Source organism: Agrilus planipennis, unplaced genomic scaffold (assembly GCF_000699045.2).
Source record: "Agrilus planipennis isolate EAB-ADULT unplaced genomic scaffold, Apla_2.0 scaffold77, whole genome shotgun sequence".
Lineage (NCBI taxonomy): Eukaryota > Metazoa > Arthropoda > Insecta > Coleoptera > Buprestidae > Agrilus > Agrilus planipennis.
The window spans coordinates 739,972-753,046 of record NW_020439413.1 but is presented as its reverse complement, the minus strand read 5'-3'; the positions used below and the strand labels follow the sequence as shown (position 1 = coordinate 753,046).

At 32.0% G+C, this 13,075-nt stretch overlaps 1 protein-coding gene across 2 annotated transcripts; it reads right to left on the bottom strand.

Moving 5' to 3' along the window:
- Positions 1–1,286: 1,286 nt before the first annotated feature.
- Positions 1,287–9,705, bottom strand: LOC108734271 (gamma-tubulin complex component 5-like). Of its 2 annotated transcripts, XM_025978968.1 has the most exons (14): positions 9,509–9,705; positions 9,409–9,453; positions 8,225–8,569; positions 8,049–8,129; positions 7,698–7,930; positions 6,647–6,833; positions 6,257–6,476; positions 5,896–6,196; positions 5,306–5,493; positions 4,964–5,249; positions 4,694–4,910; positions 3,707–3,998; positions 3,342–3,628; positions 1,287–1,551 (listed from the first exon to the last, which is right to left on the bottom strand). In XM_025978968.1, the coding sequence occupies exons 1-14, from the start codon at positions 9,578–9,580 to the stop codon at positions 1,402–1,404; spliced, it is 2,904 nt and encodes a 967-aa protein (XP_025834753.1). In that variant the 5' UTR covers positions 9,581–9,705; the 3' UTR covers positions 1,287–1,401. The 2 variants fall into 2 exon arrangements, with proteins under 2 accessions (XP_025834753.1, XP_025834754.1); XM_025978969.1 differs by lacking the exon at positions 8,049–8,129.
- Positions 9,706–13,075: the final 3,370 nt, after the last annotated feature.

Here is a 13,075-nt window from a genome sequence, read left to right as displayed (position 1 = left end):
GATGATACAATTTTAAAGTTATATTGGAAACGGAATTTTTAAAATTAATTAAAAAGTTATTTAATTTTTATCAGTTTATCGGACAAATTTTTATAAGTAGAAAGGAAATTGATTTGATCTCAAGTCGTCCCTCAGTGGATTACACTACTTTGAGGTAGAATATTACTTAAATTGCACGTGGATTTGAAATTGCACTGCGTCAAGTGGTCTCTTTTGTTCTTTTTTATCAGAAGGGCCCCAAGGATGTCCCTGGTAATCATGGACAAAACGTCGATAACAAATAACTTAATATAACTTCACTGTCTTGTTGTGTAATTCACTAGAAATCTAGTAACCGGTTAGTAAAGAAAGAGTAGTCATAATCGTGATGATCTGTGTTTAATTATGTGAGATTTATTCAAATATCCATCTGGACCTACCGTGAGTTGCAGTTTTGCGTTTAGACTTCTATATAGAAAGGCTATATCGGGATGACCCTTGATCCCTAAGGAGTTAGTATAAGACTGAAAAGTGGCGCCCTCTGGGTTTTTAATTTTTTGGAAAATTCCATTTTCATTAACTTCAACACTTTTGGTACTTATATAATATATATGTCTATGTTTTATTTATTATTTTTCCATTATAAACAAACTCATAACAAACCTAACCTAGGAAGAGGGAATAGGAGTGGAGGCAGAAAAGGGGAAAATCTTTCACGGGGGAGGGTAAGTGCTTAAACAAAAAATCCTGTAAACATACATCATGTTGTAACCTTATGATCCTAAGCAATCTATGTAATGATTGAGAAACCTAGATGGCGCTACTTTGGAGTCACTTATACTAACTGCCTAAGTGTCAAGGGTCACCACTATACGGCTTTCACCTCTCGGCCCAGTCCATATACATTGTGCGCAAGTCTCGCCCTGAAGATGTTCATAAGTGAATGAGTGAAAGTTGTAGTTATTGGGGGTAAGTCCTTTTAGTTATTTTATTTATCCACGCCCTAGTCTCCTTTCCTATATATTTGAATATATTAATCTGTAAAATGGCAGCCGAAATAAACAACATCCTGAGCAGTTCTAGTTTTTATATTAAAGAAGTAGAAAAGAAAGCGTGAGCGTGCTACAAAATACTACGATTCCTAAAACAGGAGGTTTAGCTTTACACTAGACTGTTAGGCGTGTTCCCTCCCGAATTAAATAGCTAAGCAATTCTTCTCTGCTTGCTTATTGTATTTTATTGTCATGATTCAATTTTAAAACAATTAAAAAAGAATGATAGGTATTTGTTAATACAAACAACGTTAATTATTTTTCTTTTATTTTTATTTCAGTTGTAACATTTTGATACAAAATGCTTGTATAATGACTTCTAAATATTAAGTATAAATAATTATCAAGGAACAACAATACTGTAGTTTTATTAAACCTGTTGTAGATGTCCGTTTAGAATAATAGGGTCTAAAACCTTATGGCACTGTTTTTGCAAATTTGAATATTTATCCAGTTCCAGAATATTCACATTACTAGGATTCTTCCACATGGCGCTTATTTTCCTCACCAAATACAACAGCTGCAATTTTTAAAGTATTTAAGTACCTAATGGAATTTTCAAATCGATATAAAACAAAAGTGCTTACTGGAAATAGAAAGTCAGTACCTAATTGTTCTAATTAATTATTAATGTAGATCAATGGGAAATTGCTGTTTGTAGACACCCGTAAAATATTCAAATCGTATACAGAACGAAAGGCACGAAAACAAACAATTTCTGTAGATTTCACATGAAGCCAGTAATGAGAAAAATGCTTTACTACTACATTCTAAAAGTACATAGGTATAAGACAATTTCTCGAAAAACTGTCTCGTTTATTAAAGAAGGGTACATCTAGAATGCAGACGAAAGTTTACCTGTTTTCGAGTTGTCCTTTCAAAAACATTTATTTTAATGTGTTGGAAAGGATGAAGTAGGTAGATTACCACCGTTCGATATCAAAATTCCATGTGTTTTCTTATGAAGGTTCGTTTTCGTCCTTTCAGTACTGTTTTACCCCCTCCCCTCCACTCCTACTCAGACACCTTTGACAGCTGTCATCTTCAGCCATCTTTGACCCACTCCTTCTGCGGAAATACCGCCCCCCTGAGGCGCCTTCATCAGTAAAGGGGGTAAAACAGTACATAAAGGACGAAAATTAACCTTCATAAGAAAATACATGGGATTTAGATGATTTTTATTTTCTAAATTCACAATATTATCAATTGTCGTCAGTGGAATCGGGGGTCTTTTATATACACGGATCCCTGGACTGCAGCCCAAAAGTATATATTTCCGACTGTCTTTTTCTCTTCGAATCAATAAACGTTATCGTAATAAATTGTCAAATTGCTTAGCAAGCAAGTTATTGATATGTCGTAGAAACAAGATTACTTACTTGCCTAATAAGCAAGTTATTAACCTAAGCTAGCGTTAACCTTATCTAAGATAATAAAAACAGTTTTTAGAATGAATGTTGTCTAGAACCCCAATTCTATACAGAAAAAGACAATAATTTCTCAGATTTTTTTTTACTATATTAGAATAGGTTATGCTAGGGTAGGATTACTCTTTCAATAATCGATTTGTCACTTCCTTCCCCTGCCCCTCCACTATTTGTAGCATACTTAAAACCACTTTTCTTTGAGGTGTACATGGTGTTAATAGAAGTTAATAAACATGCTACTAAAAGAAGTTAAATTAATCGTGCTTGTTAAGCACGTATATATCCGAATATTTCAATCAAATAACATAATATTTTCTTTGTTTCAGGTAAGTGTTTCCAATAACTGTTTGATGTACTCTTTAGAAGCTGGTAAGTAAAACGCACATCTCAGTTCTATATATAGTAATATTTTAACCCAAGAAGCGACAAAAAGATGAGTGGTATTAAACATTAAGCAATTTGTGATAAGCGTTTCAGTTATGCTCTAAAGCTAAAGGATATTACCACGTGTTCAAATCGATTGCAAATTTCGTTGAACCATTTATTGAAANCTGTAAATGGTTATTTTGAGGAGCTTGACGAATCAGTCTATAGAGATGGCATTAATAGACTGGAACACCGCTATGAGAAATGTATCAGCCTTGGAGGAGATTATGTTGAGAAATAAAAAAAAAAAATTTTTAAAAACCTTGTTTTTCTTGGTCAGGCCGGAAACTTATCAATCCACCCTCGTATTACAACGTATCAACTATTGCTTCCCAGGTTACCGCGAAAAAACTCATTCATGCATTGAACTTGCACCAAGTAAGATTTATATAAAAGAACCTTCCCCCCTTTTTTTGAACTCCGTAAGTAATGGATCCCTAAACGAAAATACACTTACCAAATAGAATCCATGATTATTCGCTTGATAATCTCTAAAACCAATACATTCGTCGTGAAAATCTGTTATGAAAGTATCGTGGGCGTGATAAATTGAGTCAAAATCATAAGCACTTTCAAATTTTTCCTCAAATGACCTGTTACACTTAATGTAGATATGGCCGAGAATGTAGTGTTGAATACTACTAAAATTGTTAACCAGTGCAAAACGGAGTATTTTTAACTTTCCAATTATTTTTTGAACCAATCTGTTAGGTTTTTCGGCTGTTTTAGGATGAGGCTCGAGATCTGAAATTATAAAGCATTTATTAAATTATAACATCAAGAATGAAAATAACATTTCCAATAAGGAAAGTACATTCTCACCTACGAAATAAAGATGATTCAATGTATATAAAGCCCATTTAATCTTTAGAATGAATAGAAAAATGTTATGGTACATGTCTAAGTGATATTCATGAACTAACAAATTGATTGGCCACTTGACTTTTGTGTGGATTTTAATAAATGTACACATTCTTAGGGGATCGTTGACTAGCTTCCAGTTGTTTTTCAATTCAACTCGACAATCATCAGTAAATTCTGGATAAACGTCCATTAGAATATCTTGCAAATACGTTGTTAGCCAAATTTGATTTATGTATGAATTAGAATTGGCCTGTTAAACAAAGAGAATTTATCGTTATTTAGGCTTATTAAGAGAACATCTTAGAAATATTAGACTTTAGAAACAGAAACAAAGTAGAGGGGTAGAAAAAGACCTACATTAGATTACTGATCGCAAATAGTTAAAAAGGTAGGATTATTCTAGTTTAAAATAAATACAAAGATTGAAACAGAATAGAAAGGAGTAAAGGCGCATATCCAATCAGTCATTAGACGATCTTGTAATGATAAAGATAAAACGTAAAATTTTGTAAAGCAGCTTTTCAAGAAATCTTTTTGGAGAAACTTAATGAACATTTCGACCGATCGGTCTTTCTCAAGGTATTGACTATAGTATCTTGAAGAAGATAGACTGGTTAAAACATTTGAGTTTCGCCTAAAATGTTAGGCTAAAATTTTTTCACGTGTTAAGAACGCTATCAGAAGCAGATAGATTTGGAAGATGACCTTATTAAGAATACTTTTTGGGAACGTCCTTAACATCGGTTCTTTTAAATACAAACATGAAAGTAGATAATTAAAATCAAGTAACTAGACATCATCATTTAGCCTTTTTACTTTAAATAGTGTAGTCAGCAGTCCCTTTATAAAACTGTCGAAAATTTCTTAATAAAAAGAAATAAGTACTAAGTTTAATAAAAATTATTTAAATTTAGCTCGTCAATTTTAAGTATAAAATATACTCACTTGCTCAATGTATCTTCTGTAAAACGGAAATATTAGCTCCCCGTCAAAAAGAAATAATTGCTTTAGAAACTTGAAATTGATATCAAGTTTGTGGTCAGTAACAAACAAGCCCTTTGCCAAGATCCCTGTTTGACTGAACTTATCAGTAATTATGTTGAACAGAGCGGTCTCAATTATTCTTTGTAGAGGGCAAAATCCTTTTAGGACTTTATCTAATCTAAAAAGGTTGGGCTAGAAGACTAAATATAAATCACTTAGGATAGCCTTTACCTTTGGTAAGAGTTCTCTCTTTGAGGAATAGAAATTTTTTCTTCACTATTTGAAAAATACTGTTTAAAAGCTTCCATGAGAAACCCATCTGACGTATCCACTAAATTATCTAATTCATTGCACCCATCTAAACTAATTTGATCTGTTTGTATTGGAGAAATTAGGTCATTTTTATCGTTAGTTTCTAATTTTTCTATTTCATTGGTTAAGACAAATTCATCACTAGATTCAAAGTAATTTGAAATTTCCCGTAAAACAGCATTTAAATATTCATCATGAAGAGAATCTGTAAGATTAAAACGCACTATTTTCGTTTGAAAAAAAAAACTGATGAACACCTACCTCCCACAACCTTAGCTGTGGGTAATATGTCACCCAGATGTGATTTTCCCAAAAGACGAAGAAGTCGAACATTCCTGCCTATCTGAAAGACTTCTGTACAAAAGAAGTTTATTATGCTGTTGTTATACTCGGACTGGTCTAAATCTCTGATACGAAGATCAACGATCTCCTGATTTGAATTCTCACCTCTATAATCACACATATTATCCTAATATAGTTCGTTTTTATTTGAATGCTTGGAAAATTAATTTAAAAAAGCAATACATAACAGGCACTTAGACAACGAAACAAATAAAAAATTTTGTTGGCATCGATAAAAACATAAGCCAAATATACTCGAAATTGAATTCTCATTCTTAAGTCTGTTTAGTAATAGTGGGAATAGAAGTGTGAGAGACGGGGAAACATAAGTAAAAGGGACAAAAGAGCAGTGAAGGATTATATGTGGAACGTTAGTGTCTTAATATTTTCCTAAATGAAATAAATAAGAAAACGAACTGGTGTTCTCTCAAATTCTAAGCTATGATGTAGAGTATAGATTTCCTAAAATTTACTACTGCAATGCAAACATTAAACACGTCATCACTTACTCCAAAATGACGAATTCTTCTGTATAATCCAAAAAAGAATCTTTAAACATCCAAGACTCCACGAAGTCCAAGTATTTCCGTAAGCTCTCCAAGAAAAGAGTAGCAACGATAACTTGTTCTCTATTATTACTTGTATTAGACAACTTTTCATGAAGTTTGATAATTAAATTGGTGGCACAATGATATCGAGAATTATTTTCAAAATCGATTATTACATCATCGTGAATCCTTTTAACCAATTCAAATGTTTCAAAAATGGGTTTTAATCGTTGGAATAATGTAATAAGGGTACAAATTGACTCTAAAAAATAAATCAGTGCTCTAACAAACGCTTAAGCTAATTATGAACTTGGAAAAACACCTTGTGCAAAAATGTCTTCTTCAACCTCTTTTAATTGTTGAAATAGGGGTTCTAAGATGGTTTTTAAAGCTGACGCATAGCATCTGTAGGTGTCGGGGGGTGAACTAGGATCCTTTGGATTATGAAGATTGAAATTGTGTACCATATGCTCGAATTTCTTTAAGCTTTGTATTACTTCGATGTGTGGCAAAATTTTAGATAATACTGTTTCAAAGCAATACTACAACAGGAAAATTTGTAAAGTACTCAAACCCTACAAATTAGTTGTAAAACGCGAAAATAGCGTAAACTAAAACATGAGTATGTACAAAATATTATTAAAAAAAAGTGTGAATATGTTTAAAAATTGAAAAGTGTCAAGGATATTAACCTGAATAATTGATTTTTTACCTCTCGTACGCTAGAAATAGTAATCCCCTTTTTGACTACAAGTTTATCCCCAGAAAATTCGAAGCAAAAACTGTTTGTAGGCTCATAAAGCTGCCATATTACTTCCCTCATCACTTTATACTCAGATATAACGCTTGGACTGATATCAGACAATAAACCACCTGTTATTTCATTGATATAATCATCCCTAGGAAAAGAGATTTACAAATTTGTTTTCAAAAAAAAAAAAAATACTTTTCATGAAAGCTATATTAACATCATTTGTGGGGGCTATTAATACTAAATACTTAAATATTGCGTTTGGATTTTTTTATCGTTATTAGATAGCATAATTTCTTTTCAGCAAATATTGAAAATATGTACGTTGAAAATTCACTGAAAGTTAATTTTGAATAAACTTTTTAAATAGAATATTCTCATTAATGACAGCATATTACTCAGAACTGTCGTTTTTTACGTTAATAATAATTCTGACTGTTGGCCATTTTCTGGTATTCGAGAGCACAATTTCTTTTAAACAATTTATTACATTTTGAAGACGCAATTCAATTTAATAAGTACTTATTTTTATAAATACCAGGCATTCTCATAAATGGAATTATTCTCTAAAACGTACTTTGTTGCTTTATTAATAAATCTGGCTTTTAACAGTGCATAATTAATTACAGAACAGATAATATTAATTTTTGGTACCCACTACGAGTGGTTAACATTTTTTTAACATATTTTTACTTAATTGTTGATTATGTAAATTAAATTTAGTAATTTCTTTAAATGAATATCCCACCATTGGCCTTAAATTATATTGCTAGTAGTATTTAGATTTCTACAAATTTCTGCAAATAAATTGCTATTAAAAACTAAACACTAGTATATAATTAAAAAAAATAACTTAATGAAATGTTAACCACTTGCAGTATCAAGAATTGATATTATCTGTTCTGTACTTACATAAATTACCATTAAGGGTAAAGGGAATTTTACCTANAAATAAAATAAAATATAGTAAAATAAAAAACAGTAATAAAAGATAAAAATAAGTTGTACTTACCATAAATATGCAATGTTTGCCTCCCTTTCGTTACTTGCAGGTTTATGTCGCACTTTATTAGAATGAAACCATTTATTTTGTACATTTTCTTCCAACTTTTGTTTAGATTCAAAATATATTTCACAAGGTTCTTTAGTTTGTTCTATCTTATCAATTTGAGGCAAGATACAATATTCATCATCAACTTCATCTTCCAATGCAATATCTGAAGTTATATCTGAATCAGACCAGTCCTTAAAAATATATTTAGTATTTAAAGTATAGAAAATTTAAAAAAGTATCATACAGGGGAAGCAATACTGTTGTTACTATTATATAAAAATGTATACAATAAGGACTTTAAAGACCTACATTAGTTTCTTCCGATTTCTCAGGGAACCATTTAATATCCTCAAAGAGGTAAAGGGGCCAATTTAAGAAAATATCCACGAACTAATCAAAAACAGTATTAGCAAATTTATTTGCAAGATATAAAATCAACAGGAGGCTGGAAAACTAAATGTTCAATTCATAATCATCTCACTTACAGAGTCAGATTCTTCAGGAGGTGGTGACCAATTTGGCAAACCCTCCTGTAGGTATTTCGGCCAATTTATTTCTGCCACTTCTTCAGTCTTTTGGAAATTTTGATTAAACTTGTAGAAATTATTTGTTGGACTTTCTGCCATTGCGATTATAAATCTGATAATGTTTATTTTATTAGAAGCATCATAAAACGTAGATACATCGTCCATAAATTTCTGATACAATGAAAACAGATAATTTGCTTGCACTTTAAAACCATGCACTAAAAATTTATCACTAAGGCTTTCCATAATCTTATTCATTTCTTCCCGACTTTTGAAGCACATGCTGTCAGATTTTTCTATGATNATCAATCCACCCTCGTATATTTAGTAATATAGCTACCTGACAACCTCGACCGCGCGTTACAATAACCACTTTCCGAACGTTAGATGGCGCCAAGCGCTACATACTGTATTTCAATAATTTCTGTATGTTTGTGTTCCTAAATATTTTATGCAATATGGCTATGTAACCATAAATTAATGGCAATAACCACGTTTATTTGGTTACGCTAATGTTGTTCCTACATTAAAGCCTCTTAGAATACTTTCTCTTTAGTTCTCCATCTCTCCCTTTCTGATATTCAAATAGACTAAAAAAAGTCACAAAATGCTACCTTATTCTGTAAATAATCCTGATTTTGTCACGAGGTAAATTGTTACTTTAGATTTTTCGTTAATTTTTTATTTTAATTATCTGATTATATTGTGTTTTTATTATTTTGGCGTGACTGGGCGTAAGGTATTAAAATGATAAGAAAGGCGAGATTGGAAAACAATAACAACTTTATTATATAGTAAAGTAAAATAGATATGAAATTTGAAAAGACACTAACTACAAATGGATTTAGAGTCAGTTGTAAAGTAATTTAGATAGATAACATTACAAATAAAAACTGAACAAAAACATTTATAAGAAGGATCCTCTTCTCAATGCAGATCAATACACCTTAAATGTTAACAAAATCGCATACGTTGATGGGATCGTTAGAATCATCTTGACCAGGAGCTAGTGCCACAAACACTTAGGGTTTCTTAGCGGTTATCCATTCAGGATAGAGTCTTTTTGTTAACGCGTTCCCGAGTCTACTGTCTGTGATTAGACCATCGATCCCCGTTCACGCGCTAAACTTATNTTCTATGATTGAAATAACTCTTTTTTCATTTTTTTCAAAACCAGGAGCATTTTCCTAAAATAAAAAGCAATTATTTAACCTAAAAATTATAGATTTTAAATTAGTATACCTCGCAATCTGTAATGTTTAAAATGAGTCTCCTTATAAGTTTAATAGATGCCTCCGAAATTGCATTCGACATGATAAAAATTATTCGTTAGGTAAAATGCAATTATTATCAATATACTGTTTCTGCTACATTGTATTCTTTTATAAACAAAACTCAACTTTAAACTGACATAAAACACAGCTGACAGCAGATTGTTGGTGAATCAATAGCACTACTCCTGCGTAATGGAACTACTACAAGCTTGCGCAAAAGAATATAAAGAATCAATTAAAATGAATTAATAATACACAAAAGATTAAAAAACTTTATGAATTAACCATTTCATTTTTACTTTTATTTAAAGAAGAGCAGAGGCGGAGAAAAATTCTCGAACATTCACGTACATTTCCTTATTTTTTGTACTCAATTTAATTTTCTTGGAAATTGCTTAAAATGACCCACTTATTTATTAGTTTGTGTTAGGAGATGGGATATCAATATCACCCGAGGAGGACTGAACTTTTACTCACCATAACCTAACCTAACCTTCCCTACTTAATCTAACATAACACTATCATAACCCAGGTCAGAGAGGGTAGGCTAATTTATGGTAGATAAAAGTTTTCCGCCCCTACTAGAGAACTTTACCTACTCATTCTTATGGGTGAGGCTTCAATACAGTATTTATGTCGTGGGCACTTTTCCAATTAGTGACAGTCAAACTTAAAGAGGTTATGTACCTATAAACAACTTATTTACAAAAAAAAATACCTTCTCATTTTTTTTATGTAAATTTTCTTAAAATTATTGGGCCATTTTAAAAAAAAAATTGATACGAAAGTTTTACAAAAATACAGTTTCCACCTAAGTTTTACATGAACGAATTCGCGGGTAAAAGCATTTTTAAATAAATGTCATGTAAAAATTACTTGTCAAATTATAAATTTCAATATTTATACTCATACGTATTTTTAAAAATTGAAAAGTGTTGTCTACAATAACGTTTAGTTTATATTGTAACTTTTGGAAATTTGTTACAAAAATTTGAAAATGTGCACTTACGATAATAATTCCGGTAATTGGCGGCCGCAAAACTACACTGGGGTAGATGAAAGTGCTATGCCATCAGAAATGCCGATGACGTTAAACTATAATAATTGTACATACAATCCGCCTCCGAAGGGAAATTTTAAAAGAATTCAGCAGAAATATCAACGACCATTAAATGCGTCTTTTTCTGGTTTGCGTAGGCCTTACACTTGTCCTTTGGTTCAATCAAACTCGGTTCCAATTCCTAAACGCACAGAAAGTACTTCGAAGTCGAGAACTAAGCAATATCAAGTCACCACTCGAACCGTTAGTGACTGGTGGCCCAATGATATTGCTGATTTGTTGGAAAATCCTCGGACTAGAAAAATTACAAAAGCTATACTAACCGGTAGCGAAAGAAACCCAGTTATCACTGTTCGTACTACAAAGATTGAAACGTACAATCCTTACCCGCAGACAGCATTTCTACAAACGCCACTTGCTGCAACTGCTCCTCAAAACAAAATAAATGATACTTCTCAGCAGGAGGGTATTGGCGAAGAACATTCGTTTCCTGTTTATGAAAATGAACCACTTCAAGAAACCCAAAGAGATTTGAAACAGGTTTTTCAAAGAAGAATTAGTAAAACAGAAAACCCTTGCGAAATGCAAGAAGACAGTTCTCTATCGAAGATGAGCACTACAAGAAAAAACACATCAAGTCAGCTTTACGAAAATAATGGGATCCCAAATCCATTTGATAGTGGTGAAAATGTACTGCCTCCGAAAATAAAAACCAACGCAGAACCGCCTCCTCAAAAGTATAACAAACAAACCTCTACATCTCAAACTTATCAGGAACAACCTTTGCCAATGCCTATTAACAGCCCACGGTGCAGCTTCAGGTCATTTTCTCAACGAAAAGACAGCGAAATTATCGATTCATCTACGACTCATAAAAACAATGGATGTCAGAAAGCAACATATTATCATTTGGACAAGTTGAGACAGATTCCTCAACACAAAAACAGTGAATCAAACTATCCGTTTGAAATCTACAAATATGACTCGTTGCCAAAAGTAGTAAATACTAATACGAAAAAATCACAGTGCTGTACTCAAACGGAGGATACTGGAACTTCCCCCCCACCCCAAAACCAAAATGTGGTAAGTGATTTTCAAAATGGTCAAAAACAGAAGAGCAACGATAAAGATGTATCACATTTTAAAAAATATGAAAATTCCATGGAATTTGTCAATCCAAATTATATACCTGAATGGCCTGACGAAGGCAAATCGAGCTATTCGACTGAGATAGAACTTTGTTCTTCAACTGAAACAGTAGGTTCCATACTTGATTTATTTGAGTACTCATATATATCCAAGATAAATCGACCACATCCAGGTTCACAAGTTTCACCAGTAAAGCATAAGATTTTTAAAGATTCTACAAGTCAAAAAGAAGAATGTGTTCGATTTCAGAATCAGAAAGATAAAGCTGTTAATCCTCATTGCAACAAATTTGGGTCGTATTGCACACCAGAAGTTATTTCACATCGGGTTTACAATTGCCCTACATTGAATTGTCGACATAAATGTGAAAAAACAGCCGGAACTTATAAGTGTCCGAGATGTGGAGGTATGGTTTTTCAAAAATCCGTTGATGAGCCAGATGTGTGTTAAGAATTTGCAGTTTCAATTGTACTTCCTTATTTTTTACACACTGAGAATATTAATTTTAATTTAAATAAACCTTAACAATTATGGTGATTACATTACACCTTAAGGTACCTGACACAACAGATTGTCGAAAATTCAAAATCGAGCAATATTCAATTTTCATGATAAATTATTTGCAACAAGGTATAATAAAGACCATTTTAAAAATAGGGAGAGATGGAATTTCAGAATATGTAATTGCAAGATCTTTCAAATCAAGGGAACATTATTCATCAAATTAGAATAACTCTTCCTTTTGGTCAGATATTTATCGAAACTGCCCATGACGAGCTAATGATATCAAACATAATATATCTGGCAGTTTCCATAAATATTTAACTATGAGTATAAACATTCTAAGTAAAATACTTTAGCCTGAGAAGGTCTTGGGTGCGCTCAAAGGTGGAAATCGAATTTAAAAACTTATGTAATATAATAATGAAACAGATATGATTACGGCATTTCCGATAATCATTTGATAATGATGAAAAATAGATCGTTTTAGTTAATCGCCCACCAAATCGGCGTCATTGGTTGCAAAAAAGAGAAGAAGTTAAATAATGAGAAAGTTTTAGTATGTCGCCATCTAGAAATATTTGTTTAATAAGGTATTTAAAAATTGGTTCTAGAACTTATAGATTCCCATCAACACACAAAATAAACTATAGGGTTGTTCGGAAAGTCATTTCGTTTTTTCCCGACAGAGGATTTAATTGTATTCTTTTGCACCCAACTTCACATTTAAGCCTTATAATTTTTATATGCTTTGAGAGCTCATATAGCAAGGCTTGTGTGTGAAAAATTCCAATTAATTCTACGCAGTAGTTTTTGGTTGGTGCC